Source organism: Neomonachus schauinslandi, chromosome 9, assembly GCF_002201575.2.
Source record: "Neomonachus schauinslandi chromosome 9, ASM220157v2, whole genome shotgun sequence".
NCBI classification, from domain to species: domain Eukaryota; kingdom Metazoa; phylum Chordata; class Mammalia; order Carnivora; family Phocidae; genus Neomonachus; species Neomonachus schauinslandi.
In genome coordinates this window covers 96,914,970-96,935,901 of record NC_058411.1, presented here as the reverse complement: position 1 = coordinate 96,935,901, position 20,932 = coordinate 96,914,970, and the positions used below count along the sequence as shown (strand labels likewise).

At 42.4% G+C, this 20,932-nt stretch overlaps 1 protein-coding gene across 2 annotated transcripts; it reads right to left on the bottom strand.

The window, feature by feature from the left end:
- Positions 1 to 9,110: 9,110 nt before the first annotated feature.
- On the bottom strand, positions 9,111 to 18,670 carry POLR2M (RNA polymerase II subunit M). 2 transcript variants are annotated; one of them, XM_021694028.1, is made up of 4 exons: positions 18,437 to 18,670; positions 15,691 to 16,338; positions 13,041 to 13,245; positions 9,111 to 11,302 (listed from the first exon to the last, which is right to left on the bottom strand). In XM_021694028.1, exons 1-4 carry the CDS (start codon positions 18,547 to 18,549, stop codon positions 11,156 to 11,158), a joined length of 1,113 nt encoding a protein of 370 aa, XP_021549703.1. In that variant the 5' UTR covers positions 18,550 to 18,670; the 3' UTR covers positions 9,111 to 11,155. The 2 variants fall into 2 exon arrangements, with proteins under 2 accessions (XP_021549703.1, XP_044774198.1); XM_044918263.1 differs by having other exon boundaries at positions 15,691 to 15,864; positions 18,437 to 18,551.
- Positions 18,671 to 20,932: the final 2,262 nt, after the last annotated feature.

Below are 20,932 nucleotides of genomic sequence, written 5' to 3'. Positions count from 1 at the left end.
CAAACAGAACAAGTACGCAAGGCACCCTGGGAAACCGAAAAGGCACTTGACTTGGAGAAAGGCAGACACACGTGCATGACTTTGAGGAAACCACTGCCTCACTGACCCTCAGTTTCCCTTCCTGGAAAACGCTGGTATAATCTCTACCTCACAGGGCATGTATGAGAAGGAGGGACCCCAGCTGTGAGACCATGTCCTAAAGCACACACAGCTGTGGGTTGGGCATCATGGTTTCCCACTGAAGACAGTGGCTCTCGGGCAGGTGCAGAGGGAGGCTCCCCAAGCCCCCCTTCCTCTTCTCCATCTGCTCGGCTTCTCACTCACTCATTCGTTCTCTTATGGAGTGCCCATTATGTCTAGCATTGTTTTAGGCCACTGAGGATATAGCCATAAACAAAACAAAAATCTTTGCCTTCCTATTCTAGTGGGGGAAGTCAGATAATAAGCAGACAGGAAAATGGACGATTCTATGGAGAAAAATAAAGCAGCTGAGGAGAGTTATATTCATTGGCATTCCTGAGAAGGTGACATTTGGAGAAATAGTTGTAGGACATGAGGAACTAGCCTGCTTACGTATGGGGAAGGAACATTCGAGGCAGGGAGAACAGCTGTCCATGCACAGGCCCTTAGGTGGGCACACTTGGGACCTGTTACAGCAGGAGCAAGGAGGCCCATGTGGCCCAGGGCTACAGCCGGATAAGCGACAGCGGGATCGGGTGGGGTGTTGTAGGCCATCGTAAACATTTAGCTTGTTCTGAGATGGGAGCCTGTGGAGGGCTCGAGGCAGAAAAAGGACCTGATCGACGGTGTCTTTACGGAGTGATGCTGGCTGCTGTGTTCAGACAGCAATGTAAGCTTGGCCAAGGGCAGAAGCAGGGAGATCAGACAGGAGGCCCCCGCAGCAACCAGGCAATGGAGGTGGTAGCTTGTTTGACCACCAAATCTCATTTTCCATAGGGTTTCTGTTTTAAGACACATGTTTTGCGTGATGCTAACCAAGTCCAACACGCTCGTTTTAGAAACCACAAAACTCAAATCCCAAGAAGTTAAGTGACTTGGCCAAGAATATTCAATTTGTGAACAGCAAAGCAAGAAGTCTGTTGCCACCACTCTGCCACTGCCAATATATCCTGATTCGGAGCCCAAGAGTGCAGGACTCTCCTCAGAGCACTTCTGTTGCAGCTGAATATGAATCTGGAGTTCAGAGCTAGAGATAGAGCTTGGGAGTCACAATGTATCAAGAGTTATTTAAAACCTCGAGGCTGGATGAGGTCCCCAGTGGAGTGAGCATAGATGGAGAAGAGGTTCAGGGAAAGAACCCTGGGCATCTCAGTGTTCAGTGATTGGGAAGACGAGAAGGAACCCTCAAAGAAGACTGACGGGAAGTAGTCATCAAGTGCCTCCGACAGAGAGTGGTATTCCAGAAACCAAGAAAAAAAATGTTTCGAGAAAGAGGGAGTGATTAACGATGCCAAATGCTCTGAGGGGTCAAGAAGAAGAAGGACTGAGAATTAACTACTGAATTTAGCAACAGCAAGGCTATTGGTGACCTTGACCTTTTTGGGGGGCATGCTGGGAGCAAACACTTGAGATTGGACGGTATTTAGGAGAGCTGGAGGAGAGGAGTTGAGGCAGTGAGATAGACAGGTGTTCCAAGTTATGCTTCCTTGCTGCTCCTTGGCTGTTGAAGGTCCATTAGGCCCACTTCCTATCCTTGTCCTTCCCCTCCTCCATTTTCCATTTCCTGTCTTCCTTCTCCCACTCTCCCAAAGTTTGCTTGTTCTGTCTCCCATTCCCTTAAGCCCTACTTTCCTTCAGGAAAAAAGCCATCTAATGAACTAATATGCACTGAGAGAGTAATAAAATTTCACTGATGTTTTGCGGCCTCCGGGATCATGTGGATTTTAACAAAGAACTCCAATAAATAAAATGTTTTCTCCCAAAGGAAATCATGGCAGCCACAGAATGGAGGAAGGAAAAGACACTGAATCTGGGATACCGTATTGTCCCTTATCCATCACTACCCAGTGCCTACTGTTGACAGCACAATTTGCAAATATATAATTTTCTATTTTGAAATAACCTTCCTACCGAAGAAATGATGCAGAACATTGAGCTCATTGCCTGGGGCAGTGCTACTCAAGGGACACATCAAGACCCACTGTGAACCTCCACCAGTTGTGAGGCATCTTAAATAGTGTGTTACTATAATAAAGTTCCAAAGTACAAATGGTTTTCTTTTGTTTGTAAATTATCTGAGGGACCCCCATACTGATAAGACTCTCAGTGTATTCTCCCCGAGAGGATTAAGGCCAAGCAAAGTTACAGCTTGTGGGCTGATATCTGCCCATAACCCACAGCCACCCAGACCTCATTTCTGGATAAGACTAAGAGGTGGAAGCTTTGAAGAGCAATGCTGGTCCTACCCCTGGGCAGTAAATTAAGCCATGATTTTTTTTTTTTAATGATTAAAAAACCAACAAAGAGACAATCTAAGAAATGATCATTGGTAACAAGACTGTAATAACCAGAGACTTCACCAGAGTAGGGCGAGGAAGACACACTCCTCCATTCCATATCTGACCACTTCCTTGAAGGTATTGATGGCAGAGACTGCCCAGCAGCACATGAGGGAAGCAGACTAGCCTGCCAAAGGAGGACAGAGCCAGAAGATTCACAAAGCTCTGAGAAGGACAGAGCTTTCATCCAAGTCCTCCTGGTTCCCAGAAAGATTATGAACAAAAAAGGGCAAAAGTTAGCTTGCCCCTTACTGTAGTCACAGACACTTCATTAACATCTTAATTCAAGTCGAATTTAGGGGGTTGGGGGAAATAGGTGAAGGGCTCAAAAGGTACAAACTTCTACTCATAAAATAAGTCCTGGAGATGCAATGTACAGCATGATGAGGTGTATAGTTAAAATACTGTATTCCATATTTGAAAGTTGCTAAGGGAGTAGATCTTAAAAAAAAAAAAAAAGTTCTCATCAAAGAAAAAAAATGTAACTATGTGTGGTGATGGATGTTAACTAGACTTATTGTGGTGATCTTTCTCCAATGTGTAGAATATCATCATATTGTACACTTGAGATTAATATAGTGTTATAGGTCAGTTATACCTCAACCAAAAAAAATCATCACTCTTGGGAAGGTTTACTCCTCTCAGATCCATTTGCTTCACAGAAGCCATTAGACTTCCTGGAATTTTTGTTAATTATGCTAATTAGCCAGCAATAATACTAGAAACCCAAGACCCCTGTTACCTTCGGAAGGTGGTGGGAGACATGGTGAGAGGTTTTGGTAAGTAGGCAGAAGTCACACTGCTGACGACTGAAGGAAGAGGTTGGGGAAATGGGGACATTCAAAACAAACCAAGTGGGGGTGCCCAGGTGGCACAGTCTTGGTTAAGTGTCTGACCCTTGGTTTCAGCTCGGGTCATGATCTCAGGGTTGTGGGATCAAGCCCCACATGGGACTCCGTGCTCAGCAGGGCATCTGCTTGAGATTCTCTCCCTCTGCCCCTCCCCCCCAGATGCTCACTCTCTCTCTCTCAAATAATCTTAAAAAAAAAAAAGGCAGCAAAGAGGAAAGAGAGTCATAAATATAACGAGCAGTACATTATCCCTCTGATGTCACTTTTTAAAATATACATTATCCATTTTTATTTAAGAAAATTACAGTAACTGAACCCAGTTGCAATAGGTAAGGCTACCTAAGACTACGTAACATTTCTGTAGTTTCAGAAGTAGAAAATACATTCCTGGCACTGTGCTTTTTCTATCACTTAGCAAAAATGTGTTAAGGAATTAATTACAAGAAGACTCCACATTAAGCAAAGAACACGGGGCTAGGGCAGAAAGACTCGGCTCTATTAGAACCAGCTGCACACCATAGGCACATCTCTGTGCCTCTCTGTGCCTCAGTTTCCCTATTTATAGGATGTGGAACAAATTATATTTAAGCTTGCTTCCTTCCCTAAGAACTAAAGATCCTAAGTTGAGATAAGATTAGCCTTCTATTGTCAGTGAGTTTCCTCATGTGTTGCATTTTGACCCTATTAAATATAGCTGAAGGGGAGAAAAAATCCTTCCTATTAAAAATCTAATCAATAGAAGATATGCCTTCGTTTTTACCACACAGTCCCTAGAAGAGCTATTTAATACAAATATATGTGGTACTGGTTAGGAGCAGTGATGTATTTACTAGCAATATTTTCGGACAGAATTTATAAGCACCAATCTGGGTCTCCGTCTTCTGAGAAGCGTTTCTGTGTGCTCTGAATAAGGGCTTGATTTACAACTCTCATTCTTTTGCCTTAATAATGAGAAAATTTTCCATCCGAAGCTCGGGCTTTCCTTAGCTCAGTGTCCTAATTTCCCCTTGTCAAAATAGCCTTTTTAGGGAGTCTCTATTGTTCTCAAGTTAATTTTAACACTAAATTAAAAGTTTCATATGGTGGTGATTTTAAAACATTTTACTGCATATGCCAAAAGGTACCTCCCCAAACTACTTCGATCATAATTGTTACCATCGTTACAATAAGGTTTTCATATAGAATCTCTTTTAGGCCCCAAAGTGTTCTCTAAAGACCACACTTTGAAATTTCTGTTCTCTCAAAACATACCCCATACGTTAGATAAGGGGTCGCTGACCTCATCTTACAGACTTAATAGTCAGGAGAGCGCATAACTTCCCATCGGATTCAGAGGAAATAGTGGCATTTAAATCCTAAATCTAATAATCTAATGCTATTCCAGTGGCTTACCCTCTTTTTCGCCTTTTTTTTATTCCAAGTTTTCTAAAATCATTTGGGAAGTAATAGATCATATTTAATTGTTCAGGCTTTTATGCTGCGCTTTCAGAATCGCTTCTGATTTGTGGTCTGGCTCTGGTTCAGTATTACCCGGCGCTAGGTTTGTCTCATCCACCCAGTATCAAAGCTCCCTCACTTTAGCCAGAAATTAAAATAATAGCTTTCAGTTTCTCCTCCCTGTCAAGGAGCTAGTCAATAATGCAATTTGCCATATTTTGTAGATGACTATATGCTCTCCATTAAAGCAGGATATATAATCCTTTTATTTATTTAGCAGAGGCAAAAGACAGAACCTTTTTTTCCTGACAACTTTATTTTCTTTTTAGCATTACAAACTGTCCTGAAGCCTGCAAAGGGCGAACTACCAGATTTTATCCGCTCGTCTGAATAAAGCCTAGGATACCTGAGGTCACTTTGCCTTGAATCTCTTCTCCTAGAAAGTTTTGCGCAGCCAAGTGTCGAGTGAGGTGGGAAGAGTGAAGATCCCAGCAGTGACCAAAGGGGTCATACAGTTCTAAGATGATTAAAAACAAAACATTCCAAACACAAAAATTATCAGAACAAAAGCCCTTCTGTGGCATAAGTCATAGAGACATGACCAATACCCTCAGAGTAATCTGAGCTCTCACCTAGCATTAGCACTTTCTAAAGCCCACATGCAACTTTGATTTGTGGGTTTGTGCACAAGGTCATGCAGTCTGGTGCCCAGAAGTCTTGAGGGCTGGGTTCTTTTCTCGGCTGCCTCTGAGTGACCTTGTGCAAATCACCGCAACATCCCAGTTACAGGAGAGATAATCCCATAAGCTATCTGCCTTCCACCTTGACTCACACACCTCCTGGGTCCCCCGAGAATGTGATGTGGACTGGACACAGGTGCTGTGAAATTATCTTAGAGGTGACTGTATAGAATGAGACTAACCCTCCAACATCTCCCACCTTTCAGGTTAAGCCCCAAACTTCAGCACTTCCCTTAACATCATCACTTGAAAATTGACGGTAAGAGTTCATGACCACAGATTCACTCTATTTTCCTACTTTAAACCTAATTTTAACATGAAGTCTTCCTTCCTTAAAAATTTATTTTAAATAGTTAACTTCTGTTCACCTGCAATTCAGATGAAAACATGTCTGCTGGGGCGCCTGGGTGGCTCAGTCGTTAAGCGTCTGTCTTCGGCTCAGGTCATGATCCCAGGGTCCTGGGATCGAGCCCTACATCGGGCTCCCTGCTTGGCGGGAAGCCTGCTTCTCCCTCTCCCACTCCCCCTGCCTGTGTTCCTCTCTCGCTGTGTCTCTAATAAATAAATAAAATCTTAAAAAAAAAAAAAAAACATGTCTGCTATGTCTGTACCCTTTTGATTTGTCTTGAAGAGGCAACACGGATTATGAGCTAAGAGCGTATATAGCTTGGGTTCAAACCTTATCCCCAACACTTACTAGTCATTGACCTTGGACAAGTTATTTCAAGTCCTTGTGCCTCAGTTTCCTCTTTTGTAAATGGGAAGAAGTGGTACTTCTGAAAAATAAAAATCTAATCATGTCACACTACAAAAACAAAACCCCTTACTTGCTAACTCTTCTCAATCAAAACTACGTAATACTTTATTCACAATAAAACAGTGTTCTCAATTTTCTATTTAACCAGATAGCCCACAAATAGTCATCCGAGTTGAAATAGTAATTATCCTTGATAAATGGCAAGGTTCCAAATCTCCTATCTATCTCCTAAGTTTCAAAGTACATTTTGTTAGGAATAAAAAGTTAATTGATTAACGATGGAATATCAAACACTTTTTTTTTTTTTTAAAGATTTTATTTATTTATTTATTTGAGAGAGAAACAGCATGAGAGGGGAGAGGGTCAGAGGGAGAAGCAGGCTCCCCGCCGAGCCGGGAGCCCGATGTGGGACTCGATCCCAGGACTCCGGGACCATGACCTGAGCCGAAGGCAGTCGCTTAACCAACTGAGCCACCCAGGCGCCCTCAAACACTTTTTTAAATGAATGGATATTTGCACTACGAAGGGTTTTGGTTTGTTTTGTTTCTTGTGAAACAAAGCAAGCCGATTCTAAAATTTATTGGAAAATGCAAAGGGTCAAAAATATCCAAACCACTCTTAAAAGAATAGGATGGCAGGCTTTACTCCAGCCTTATAAAGCTACCATAAATAATACGGAGTAATAGTAACACAAATAGATGAACAGAACCAAAGAGAGGACGCAGCAAAGTAACACAGACATACACAGATGCTTGATGTGTCCAGAAATACACTACGGAGTGTGGGACAACAGGCTGGCTACACAGAAGGACCCTTCCTCACACGGTCACAGATAATTTCTGGGTAGCATCAACGACACAGTGGAAAGGCAAAACTATGGAGCCCTTTTTAAATAAAACAATTTTAAAAGATAATATTTTCGGGGCGCCTGGGTGGCTCAGTCGTTAAGCATCTGCCTTCGGCTCAGGTCATGATTCCAGGGTCCTGGGATCGAGTCCCACATTGGGCTCCCTGCTCAGAGGGAAGCCTGCTTCTCCCTCTCCCACTCTCCCTGCTTGTGTTCCTTCTCTTTGTCTCTCTGTCAAATAAATAAATAAAATCTTTAAAAAAAAAAAGATATTTTCATGACTTCAGGATAGGGAAAGATTCTTTCAAAAAAGACACTAAGGGGCGCCTGGGTGGCTCAGTTGGTTAAGCGACTGCCTTCGGCTCAGGTCATGATCCTGGAGTCCCGGGATCGAGTCCCGCATCGGGCTCCCTGCTCAGCAGGGAGTCTGTTTCTCCCTCTGACCCTCCCCCCTCTCATGTGCTCTCTCTCATTCTCTCTGTCTCAAATAAATAAATAAAATCTTTAAAAAAAAAAAAAATAAAAAAAAAAAAAAAAAAAAAGACACTAAACATAAAGATTGGTAAGTTTGCCTTTAAGAATTTCTGTCCAACAAAAACACCATGAAGGAATGAAAAGTAATCCAGAGAGGAAGAGGTTATTTACGACAAATATAGCTAAATAATTAGTATCAAGAATACATCCTACAGATCAGTGAGGAAAAGGACAGCTGACACAAACACAATAGAGAGATGAACAAAAGTTTTGAATGGACACTTTTCAAAAGAAGAAATCCAATGACCAGTAAATGAAGATGCTCAAAGCCATTCCTAATTGGGAAATGCAAAATACAACTAAAATGAAGGCCTACTATCAAAACATCACACTGGCTAATGTTAATGTCTGGTAATATCAAGTGTTAGTGAACTAGAACTCTCATACATGCTGGAGACGGGATGGTGGGAATATTAAATGTTAAAGATATGCATACCTTATAACCCACCAATTGAACTCCTAGGTAAATACCCAACAGAAATGTTTATGTGCATAAAGATGCTCACTGCAGCATTGCTTATAATTGCCGAAACCTGAAAATATCACAGAAGTGCTTGCCACACTAAAGTGGGATTGATGGAGTGGTACATTACACAGCAACGAGATGAACAAAAAATACCCACGCGACATGAATTTTATAAGCAATGTTGAGTCAAAGACACCAAACGCATATACAGTAGGATTCCATTTTTGTAAGGCAAAAGTAGGCAAAACAAACTAGCCGTATTATTGCATACATAACTGGTAAGACCATTTTTTTTTAAAGGGGGGGGAAGTATTACTCTAAGTCAGGATAGTAGTTAGCTCAGATAGTAGATAAATAGAGTATCCACAGGGGCCATGGGGAGATTCCAGAGTACTGGCAGTAGCTTTTCTGCATCTGGTTTGTGATTACATTGCTGTTTGCTTTACCTATTAGACTGCACGCCTGTTTTGTGTACTTCTCTGGAGGTTATATTTGACAGAATTTAAAAGAATGAGGGAGAAATTGTATACTAAATATTAATGCTGATTAAATCCATAATTATTAAAATAGTGCAGGAAAAACTACAAGGCCCAAAAATAGGCCCACAGCACAAGATACGTGGGAATTTGATATTCTATTAATGACAGCATTACAAATCAGTGGGGAAATGGTGGTTTATAATATTGACCCAATTGGTCAGCTACCTGCAAAAATTTAATCTTACCTTATGCAGCATCCCCAAATAAACTTGAGATAGATTAAAAATTTCCTTTTGAATTAAGTATAAAAGCGAAATTTTTAAAAAGTCCCAGAAGAAAAGAAGGATGAATACATATACATCCTGGGGCGAGGGAAGGCATGCTCGGGCATAACCGGAAAGGTAGACTCCTAAAGAAAACTTCTACACCGAAACACCACGAACTGTATTAAAAAGAAAATAACACACTAAAACAAGAACATAGGACAAAAGCTGGACATTTTAATTATTAAGAATTCATAGACCAATAAAAACAGCACACTCTCCAAGAAAATTCAGTGAAGATATGAATAAGCAATGCTCAAAAGAATGAACATAAATGGTCAATAAACATGAAAAAATACTCACTCTTCATTAAGCAATCAAAGAAACATAAATTTTAAAAACTATCCTTTCCTGTAATTATTCAGTTTGCAAACACTTTAAATAGCAATTTTCAGTTCTGGGAGTTTGATATTGCTCGGAGGAATATAAAGAGACACAATCTTTGTGGTGAGTGATGTAGATCAAAAATCTCAAAAACTTACCTATACTCCCAACTTCTATAAAGGTATCTTCTGGAAAGAAATCATTTTTGTACAACGTGATTATCTTTTAAGATGTTAATCACATCGTTGTTTACAGTTTACATTGTAACGATCAAATTGTTAAATAATAAGTTGATTTTAAAAGTTATGGCACACCCATAAAATTGAATATTCTGTAGCTATCTCAAAGGCAAAATATCTATTATGGAAAATGTTTACCATAGAGCAGACTGTGAAACAATGTACAGTATGATTGCATTATTGAAAATAGAAACGTATAGAAGAGTATGTAAAGTGCATATACCCAAACCTTAACAGAGGCGCTCTCTGGGTGATCCGACTACAGGGGACTGTGTGTCCATGCATGGGAGCACTTCCACATTACTTGGCTTTCCAGATGTGTATCCTTCTATTCTCTAAAGAATAATTTTATGTTGTGAAATCCATTTACTACTAGTTTTTAAAAGCAGAAATCATAAATTTGTTAGCTCAGTATATTTTTACATTTCTGGGGGGAGGGGTGCTGGGGGGAGGGGATGGGAGGGGGATGGAAAGCAGTAGCTGTACCTGGAAGTCCATGCTAGAGAACCGAGCCCTTCCTAGCACTCCTAAGTCTGTTTGCAGGAAAATGTCATATATGAAAGTCTCTTTTAAAGCAAGTTAAACTTAAACACCCGTAAAACATCACCATTAACATTATGAAGTTGCTCTAATTAATATTTTATTCTTCCTTTCAACACTGTTTAAAATCTCCAATATGTTAAACAAAGAATCTCTGATAACAACCATGTAATTCTTTAAAATTACATAAACGTGTATACATACGAGACTGAGATTTCTGTAGCCTATATATGCCTCTTGGGGGGGAAAAAAGGCAATGCATTGACAATTCAGCTATAGCTTAAAAAAAAAAAAAAAAAATTGGTTCTCTTACCAAACTGAACCTGTCACCTCTTAGAGCAATGAACTCAAGTCAGGTCAAGCCTAAGAACAGCTCCTCCCTTCATCTACAGTCACCCTAGACTTTTCCTATACCTCGTGTCACTCCAGGCAAATGTGATCATCCAGAAAGACCATCCACCCTCTAGCACCAACTAAAAGTACTCCTATTCCTAATCAGAAGATAACATTCTTCCTAAGGGAAGACAGAAGAAGGAAACAAACATTTCAGAATTCTCTATTGTCTTCCTAGGTATTTCACATCCAATACACCTCATTAACCCCATGCAAACATGCATAAAATTCTCTAGACTGCTCCCTCCATTACTCGAAAAAGGAAGGAACTTTATCTTCCTAATTCATTTTAGGTGATGCCTGGGGCAACCAAATATTTCACTGAAAGACATGTAATAAATGTAATAAATGCTATTCCAAAGAGGTAAGAATCAGGAAAAGAGCAGTTACCTGCTTCATTTGGCTTAGAGAAAAAAAATACTGTGCTTACTATGTACTAAAACATCAGACCAACACACAACATACTGCAAAACTTTAATACAATATGGTTAAAACACAATATTCAAACATTAAACTTTTTAAGTACATGAAAGTCATCTTCTGAAAGACAAACTGGGCTATTTTTATAGCTACCTTTGTGTAACTTAAAAAAAATTCCTTCCCTCGACAATGTCTGACACCGATCTTGATACTTGTTTGAAAGTCTGATATAAGATCATGACAACTCAACAGGCAGAGATTTAGGCAATGATTCCATTGCCCATCTTCAGAATTCATCTCCAGAGGACTGATCGTCATCTTCATCCCTCACTTCTCGGTACTTCCTTGAAGTCTCCCCTTCTGGATTATAGCTCTGCATCTTTATGTTCAGTCTTTCAGCTAATTTTTGTGCTGCGAGTTTGGCTTGCATCTCCTTTAAAACAAAAATCAAAGCAAAACGTTACACATTCACATTCTTTTCCCTACCATTTTTTCAATAAGAAGTTATTTAAAGAAACGTGGAAATAAAGGGGCACACCACTCCCCTCAGTGCTCTCTCTAGCAGTGTGCAAGTCTGAGGCTGTGCCTACCACAGATTGGGGGCGGGGGGGACATTGCTGGTGAGGGCTACTAGCCTGCACCGTCATGGTCAGACTTCCATTCATAGACAACAGTGCACTGAAATACGCCACCTCTCCGTGGGAAACTGAGGAACCCGCTGAGCGCTATGACAGTTATAAACGTGGACGGATTTTTAAGTATGGGGACACATGCATGTGTACATACACACTCACAGAGCAGTTTCAACTATCAAATGTCAAAAATCATTAATGCTGTGTTGATTCTCTAAAAAAAATCTTCGTTCCTAGATGAAATCACGGCTTTCAGGCTTGAGAGTTACATTTCAACGTCACAATGAAATCAAGAAACCAATACTTTTAAAAAGCCAACTATCAGTCTCCAAATTAAGTTCCCATGAAAATTACATGACAGAAAGTCCAAGTAAATTTTAGACACTGGCAATATGCTCATAGACACCCAAGGACAGGACCACTGACTGATGGCAGGTGGCAATGCCCATTTTTAATCTGGCTCTTTGCTTTTCTCATGCTGTTGCCCCTACAACTTGAACCTCTTTGTGTCCTTCCCCTCCGGCCACGATTATTCTGGGTAGGTAGGAATGAAGTGGGAGCTAATACCACTCTGCCAAGGAACCTGGTTTCGAAGGAGTTGAATTCAACCTAGAGATATCTTACGACAGGCACTTAAGATCATGTAACAATTTAAAAACCAAGGGTGTAGTCATAACTAGACAATGAGGATGAAAAATGGCTTTTAAAAAGAAGTGCCTTGAAAATGTCAATCCATGTGCCAAGGCTGAATAACAGCCTAGTTCTGTCTTGACCGGTGTCTAGTACCTGATTAAAATCCAGCTAAGCAATACTAGGAAGTTAAGCTGCTATTTTCGGGGAGGTTCAAACTACTACTATCTAAGTATATTGGATGCTTTCTTTTCTCCCTCCAGTCTTCACACCTATTTTCTCCCATCTCATTATTCTGTACACAAACTGTCCATATACACGCTTAAGGTTCTATGCAGAACTCCCAGATCTTTGAAGTAAGTGCTATACAAAATTAAGTCACTAAAAGCAGGCGATTCTTCTGTCTTCACAAGGGCCTGCATATCGTGCTTTTAAGCTTAGTGTCCAAATGTCCGTTGGTTAACACCACACTACTCCTCCAATGTTACGCTCTTCCCTGTCCAGCAGGAGACAGAAACCTGGAAACATTTCCTTGATTCTTGGTTAGAGTCTACCACTGAGAACGTCTTGCATGGGGCTTACAAGGTGGAAGAGAGAGAAGCAAGGCTTCTACTAGCCTGACAGCATGGGCTTTAAGAGATTGGGGAATTCTGCAGTGGTCTCCCCACATTTCCTGGCAAAAACCGCTCTGCTGTTGCACGCAGCTATGATCATCGCCAGCTGTATCCTGCGGATCCAGCAACTTCAAGACTCTCAGAAAACTAGAGGCTCACATCTGAGAGCGAATGGCATGAGCTGACCATTTCTCGAGCACCCTTCTATTAAGTCCCGTCCTCTTTGAACTTCCTGGAGTAAATTCTGACTTAGCAGCATCTAACAGAGACAAGAAACATTTAAAACTCTAAATACCTCATAACTCTGTTTCTGCTGTTTCTGAAGTGCCAAAGATTCTTCTATGGAGAGCAGCTGTGTGGGCATATGGTGAAGTGGCAGAAGCCGGGCTGCTGTAATGTCATCAAGATGCTTCTTATCCCTGAGCCGCCTTTCTTCCGAGGAGACGGGAGACCCTCCTCTCTGCCAATGACCAGATGAATCATTTTGCTGTGAAGGTAATCTGAAGGAGGGAAAAATCTGTTGTATCATCAGACTGTTTCTTTTTATAGACACATTTACAACATTCCCACACAGAAGCGGCCTTTAACCTTAGCAGTTAATTCTTCTACAAAGATAATAGTAGGGAGTTTACCAATATTTATATTCATAGATAAAAATCTTTCCTGTTTTTAAACATTTTTACTTCAGAAATGGGGAGTATCTAAACCGGCACCTTTGTGGAGAGTAACAGGACAATCCACTGTTTTAACAAATAGGTAGACTGATAGGCTCTTTGCATTATCCTTCGTTCTTCCAACCTTACACTTGAACTGAAGCCATCTTTCCATCTTTTCATTCAAAGAACATGCACGAAGGGGCCTGCTGTCCAGTAAAGGGAAATAAACTTGTGAACAGCTTCCGTGCAACATAATACCACCCGTGTAACACTACCTAGAGGTGGTATACGTACTATACATACTGGTACGCTGGAACATAAAGAAGGAAACCACTGGTTCTAATGGGAGACAGGGAGGTTGTCAGAAAAGCTTTAAGAGTGAATTTTGAGGAGTCTTAGAATAATAAATGCTCACCATGTAAATGAGGGGAGGAGAGCATCCCAGCTGGGAGTGAGGGGCAACATGGTACAGCACAAAGGAAGTTCAGGGGGTGGGGTGTAGAGGAAAGGCCGAGAGATAAGGCTGGCAAGTAGACCGGGCCCAGTCCTCAGCGAAGAGTTCTATGTAATGGGTTCAAATTTGCATCGTACGAATTTCACTCTAGCAGCAGTGGAGAAGACGGGCTAGAGGAGTTAAGACTAGAGTCCAGAACAGGCCAGTTATAGCCCAAGAGAGGGATGAGAGCCTTCACTCTGACAGGAGGATGAAAACAAGAATTAGAGATGAAAGTCAACAAAATGTATTATGTCGGTCTTTATAGCCAGCAGATATGGAGATGAAGCACAAGACACCTTGGAGAAAAAAAAGTGGTGGCACTATGAATTTAGGGAATATGGGAGGAAGTCAGCATGGGAAGAAATAAAGAGTTCTATGCTGTACATGATAAATCTGAGGTGCCACAGAACACCCACACGGCCAGGTTTCATAGGTAACTGGCCATGCAAATCCAAAGCTCTGGAAAGACCTAAGCTAGAGGGAGATGAGGGGCAGCCACTAGCACCCAGGTACACGGAGCCACAAGGGCATGGAGGAGGCTAAAGGAAGAGCAGAAAAGGAGTCAAAGGCTGCTCACGCACAGAATCCCTCAGGCCACACTCGTCCAGGCCCAGCCTTTCTCGATCAGCTCTAATTGCACAGGAAGATCTGGCTCTCCCCACTGCCACTTCCAGCTAAATGACCACAGTAAAGAACCAGGATCAGTGTATCCTCTGATCGACTAGATGACGCTTCTGGTTTTGTCTTCCTGGAGGCGAGGAAATACACCTCACTGCACACAAGATGTGGAGATTACTAACTTTGAACATCAAGAGTACAAAGATTACTTTTTATTCCTACCTAAAAATTAGTGTAATATAATCCTGGTTTTTCTATAGAGAAGAAATAAAATATTTTCAATTTAAAAAAAAATGGCAGGGTTAAACTTTAAAGTTTTAAACTTTAAACTTTATAATAATTCTCTGAAAGTTTTAGGCATTTCTAACTAGAGGTTCTCGGCTTTTCAAAGAAAGGCAGTAGTGACTCAACTTTGTATATGTCACCTCCTGGTAAATACAGACAGGTAGGCTAAATATGCTGGCTACTCCCTGCTGTGAACATTACATCTGCGTACAAGTAAAGGAAATTCTTTTCTCTTCAAAGAGCTTTTCTTTTTTTGGAGATCTCAGAAACAAAACTATGACAAGGAACTCAGAAGCAAGGTTAGTTTACCCCTCCTGCCTCAATCTGTTTTTCAGTTTAACCCCTTCTCAGCTCCCTTCCCCCTCAAGTTGTTATGATACAGTTCAAGGTTCTTCCAAGTGTGTAGGCCTTGGGTTTTCATCTAGATCCTGAACTCTTTGAGGAGCAGGATCTTTACTTCTGTGTCACCCCAGCACCAGCTGCTTACCTATAGTGAGCACACAAATATTCTTCGCTGACAAGTCCATCAGCTTCTAAAGCTGCTTTTCCTTTAGCTTATAGTCTAATCAAAGGGGGAACTGCATACCAAAAAATTGTTGTGGAAAATAGTCATAATAAATTCTCTAACTCTGGGTTTAATATCAAATGTTGGCTAAGCACCCTGAAATTTAATACTCCACCTATTTGAAACCTGTTCAATTATTTGGCTAAAAACTAAAGTACCTGTCAACATGAATCCTCCATTCCAGCCAGGCTGTTTCCACAATATGCTCTTTGCTAACTACAAGTAGGTCCCACACAAAGTCCACTGATCTGAAAGCATCCTTCCAATTTTTTGAGTTTAACAGGTGGTATGTTCCTGTGACAGGCCTGTTTCTGATAATACTTACACATTTGTTTTAAATTTATGTGGTGGGGGCACCGGGTTTTTGGCTCGAATTGCTAGCACTTCCATGAAATGAGGCTTCTTCTGGGCCCCACTACCAAGCCTTGCCACGTTCTCAGCACTCCAGTCCTCTTCTGAGTGCTCTTCACCTGAGTCCACAATTGTGATCCCTTGTAACCTATCAATAAACAGGTTGTCAGAGCCGCTCGAATTATCTTCTGCTTGCCTTGAAACCTGATGCTGAGGGAGACGCTCACTAGCTTCGGAGGAGGAAGGCGCACTGGCCCTGCTGCTGGAAGTTGGGCATATGCTTACGGTGTACTCAACCTCTGGAGCCTCTTCATCGCCTTCCGGAGGAGGCTGTACAAGTCCCCGCTGTTGTGAGGTGGTTTTAGATGACTTGATGCTACTTACAGAGGAAGAGCCACAAACTAGTGATGAAGTATCAAGTATCTGGTCAGAATTCTGGGCCTTTCCTGTGTCCACATCAACAACTGCAACTGCTCTTTGCCTTAGCTTACAGTCTAAACTAACAGGATGAAACAGTCCTCTTTTTCCTCTAACTTCTTCACATTCTGCAATGGCAGCTTTCAGTTTGGCAATAGAGTCTGAGATCTTTTTACCTTTGTCGGGCAATTTGCAAATGAATTTTCTGTTAAATGGGGGAAAAAAAACATGTATCTGTTAGAGCCATGTTTTTAAGACTTGAGATATAAAGACAAAGCATTATCCTCAAAGGGAGAAATATCTATCTTTAAGTCAAAAATCTGATTTCCAACTGCCTCAAAACAGGAATGAAGTAACAGTCATTATCTAAATACCCTAAAAAAACAAGGGGATGCAGGAATAAGGAATACCCCTCCTTTGTCTAATTAGAATTTCAGCAAAAGTATCTTAAGCATATAATACTCTATAATATACTGCAAAACTTGCAGTTTTTATTTTTTAATTTTATTTATTTATTTGACAGATAGCGAGAGCAGGAACACAAGCAGGTGGGAGAGTGAGAAGCAGGCTTCCTGCTGAGCAGGACCCTGGGATCATGACCCGAGCCAAAGGTAGACACCCAACGACTGAGCCACCCAGGTGCCCCAAAATTTGCAGTTTTTAAAGTGTGATGTCCAAGACCTTCCTGGGGAGGAGAAGTAGATGGGTCTGCAAGGTCAAAATTATTTTCATAATAATATTAAGCCATTATTTGCCATTTCCACACTCATTTTCTTATATGGGTACAGCAGAGTCTTCCAGAGGCCACATGATATATCATTGCTCTGATGGCTAATCATGTGTATTCTTGTGTTTTAAAGATCTCTCACCTGTAATTCCTTTTCTTTTTTTTTAAGATTTATTTATTTTGAGAGAGAGAGAGAGAGAGATGGAGAGCATAAGTAGGAGAGGCAGAGGGAGAGAGATTCCCAAGCAGACTCCCTGCTGAGCGTGGAGCCCAACTTGGGGGCTCCATCTCATGACCCTGAGATCATGACCTTAGTGGAAACCAAGAGTGGAACTCTTAATCTACTGTGCCACCCAGGTGCCCCTCTCACCTGTAATTCCTAACACACCAATAAACATCAGTAGATTTAACATACATAAAACAAGAGCTCCTTGGGATGCTCAGAAGTCTTAACAGTATAAAGGGGTCCTTAGACCAAAAAGTTAATTTGCTGCTATAGATTAAAAACCCATTCTCACAAAGTCAAAGTACCTGTCCCTACTAGAAAGCTCCCAAATGGTCATTTGTCCCTTTTGCTGAATGACTTAAGTTCCTTTCGGATTCTCTGTTCTTTATCCATATAAGAAATGGAGCGAAGATTACACCTCTGGCTCTCTATTCTTTCTTTCGCACTTACATTCCTTCCCACAGTTTCAACATTAACATTCCTCTCCAGTTGAGATTCCTGTATGTTCTCAGCCTTCTCTCTCCGGATCCTCATGACCTTCTCCAACTTTTAAGTACATATAATTAACTCTTCCCTCAACTTAGCACCCCCTCCCTAAGTAAAATCAACCTCAGAGCTATTCCCCAATTTTTCTGTTATTAGTGGTTCTCTATGCAAGCTGGAAACTTCAGCCATCTCCTTCAAATACATATCCAAATTATTCCATGCCTGATGTAGTTTTCCCAGTCCTACAGCTACCCTTCTACAACCCCCCTGCTGGGAACTTCTCTGAAAATGTCCTCCAGCTGTCTTCTCTCATTCCTTCCACGCTGCTAAATTAAGCTTCTTTCACTTTCATTATATTGTTCCCCTGATAAAGTCTTTAAGTCTGCCAGCTGAATGAGGCAAACTTTTTGTCTAATATAGCACTCTATGTCCCATTCTTTCCCTTTCCTACAGGTCCCGTAAAAACAGGATCTAGAAATGAAATTGACAAAGATGTTTTGGGCACAACATGGGCGGCAAGGGGGGCGGGGGTACACAGGGATTTAGGATACAGACCCTCCCTTTAGGGAACCGTCTCAGTAGCTGGGTAATTAAAATCAACAAGGAGCTAAGGGAACAGCTGAAACTCTTAAGCAGCCTTTCAGCACGCTAACCATCTCCACCCGCGCGCGGTACGTGCCAAACCAGGACGCGGTCCGCTTTGCGGCTGGAGGCCGTCCACTCGCCGGCGGGACTGGAACGGATCTGACTGAGGCAAGGTCACCTTCCAGGGAAGGGAACCCGATGTGGGGGAGGGGAAGGAACTCGTCCCAGGGAGACCGAACCGAAGAAGCCTGGCGGTGACTCGGCGGGACCCAAGCTTACTCGTTGCGCAAAAGTCTCTCCTGGCGCTTCAACATCTCCCGCAGCTCCGCCAAACTCCGCCGCCCCAAGTCCTCGGGAACTTGGGGCTCGAAGCCGCGGGCCAGCGAGGACATTCTGCGGGGGCTGAGGCTGGCGAGGCGGCGGGCACTCGGCTTCCTCGGCAGCCCCCGCTGCTAGCGCCGGATCCGCTGCCGGCGTGGACTCCGAGGCACGAGCGGGAGTCGCCATTTTCCCGGAAGAACAGGTCTTCTTCGAGCCGAATCGAGCTTTATTCAAACACCGGAAACAGACACAGGCAAGGAGAAGGGAGCGCCGGGAGGAGAGGGAAGGGGCGGAACTTACGGGCCGGGGCGTCCGGCCGCGACTGGGCGCGCGTTGGATGCCGAGTGTCTTCTGTCGGTTCGTCAGCTCTTCAGGTTTATTCAGAAAGTGTTTGCTAGCGCCACTGTGACCCCGACAGATATCCGCGACTCCTGCCGTTATGGAGTTTACCGAGGGGTGGAGGGAGGCAGACATTAATCAGGTAATGATGAAACAGTGTAATAGTAAGATCGGTATGGGCACCAGGGCAAGTGCCTCTGAGAAGTGAACTGTAAGTCGAAGCTGAGTGATGAGTTGGTTAGCCATTGGTGAAGTTGGGGGAATGTGCCGGACGGGGCTCGAGAGGCCTTGGTCTGTGGTGCTGCCTCGTAGCCCAAGGCTTAATGACGTCCTCAAAGTTGGAGGGATCCTTAGGGACTGTCAGCATTTCTTAATGGGACTCTGTGGCATTTGGAGCAGGACTTTTCTTCATTTGTGGCACTGCCTCAGGCATTGCAAGACCTTTGGTGTCTGGCTTGCGCCCGCTAGTTCTATGGCATTCCCAACTCGGAACAATCCAGAACGCCTTTACCTCCCCCTCCGCCCCCCACCCTCGGCCTGCCAGTCCACACACCTTTCCAAAGGCCCGCAAGAGATGATGGTGGGAGGTGCTGGACAAGCCAGCTGAGAACCTCTCCTTCCTCATTTCCTATTTTGCCTGTAGAAAAACAGAGGCACAAAATCAATTAAGTATTCCCAGGGCAAAAAACTTCGTGATAGCGCCAGATTTCACTCAAATGCCCAGCTACTCTTTCTACCACACCAATTTGAAAATCTCATTCTTCGCTTTATGCCTATTTCCAAATGTTTAAAACTGTTGAAAAGGTTTTTTTCAGGCTGTTAAGAATAGTACAGCAGTGTCTTAAGCATCCCGAACAGCTCTTACCTTCTCTTTACAGTTCAGCTGCCAGAGCTGTGTCCCAAAGGAAAGAATAGGAAGCATACAAGAGTCACAACAGATATCAGTTGGGAGGTTTGGACACCCCCATAACCAACACCACCTCCCTATTCTTTGATACGGAAAATTTTAATTTTCTCAATCCTATGTAGAGTGCTATAAGAAACAGCAGTTCCCTCCCAGTCAGACAGAAGTTCTAGATAAAATCTGAAACTACTCCAGGTGAAGCCATTTCTGTATCCTCCCAATCTAGTCCATTCTGATCAGATTAACTAAAGTATCAAAATTCTCAGCGTAAGCCCTGCTTTCAAAGACATCAAGAACCGGCTCCAGCCTGCTAAATAAGAGCTATTTTAGTAAGGCCTTTGAGTCAGGTAGTTGTCCCTAGCAAGCTCCCCCAAAGCCTCCCTCATCCTGTTCCTGGGCAACAGCTGGAGGCCTTTATTCACCCCACAGTAGTGAACCCCTTCTTTTGGTCCTGGGCCACAGGTGTCCTTGAGGCAAGGATGCCTTTCTCTCAGGACTCAGAATTTTGCCCCCTACTGTTTTCCTTTTGTGGAAAGCTGTCCTTTCTCCCTTTTCCCTTCTCCCTTAGCCCATTATAAATCTAAATTCAAGCCTCATCTTCTCCCTGAGCCTTCCTAGATTATTCCAACCCCAGTTGCTCTTTCTTTTGAGCATAACTATACCTTTTAGAGCTCTAACCTCAGTATATGAAGCATATTATGCTTCTCCAATTGTGTCATGCATGGTGATTTCTTTTCCTTTCTAACAAAGTTGGGAAGTCAGGGAATTCTGTCAGGGAGTTATGTTTGTACTTTTCTCTCTCTCCAAATGCATACGGCAGGTATTAGTTGATGGAATCTCCCTCTCTCAATTTTTCTCACAGCCTTTCTCTCATGTTCCTCTTCGTCTTAATGAAATGTCCCTTTTGTATATGTAAATCCTAAGGGTTTTATGTAAGTATCAACCATAGTGATTGTGAAGATATTTTCAGTGGTGTGGGATAGAATCTTTTATACAACATAGCTTAGGACTTCAAGGTGTCCTCATACAAATCTGAATTTTTAACAACACCCATACACAAACTGACTAGCTTTGTCACTAACCAAGAGGTTTGGCAAGTGAGGAAACATCACCTTGAAACCTAAAACCAGGCTATTTGTACTTCAGAATGAAAGGAGGCAAAGTATTCTTTTATAATCCATCAAACAAACAAAGGAACGATAAGTTTTAGC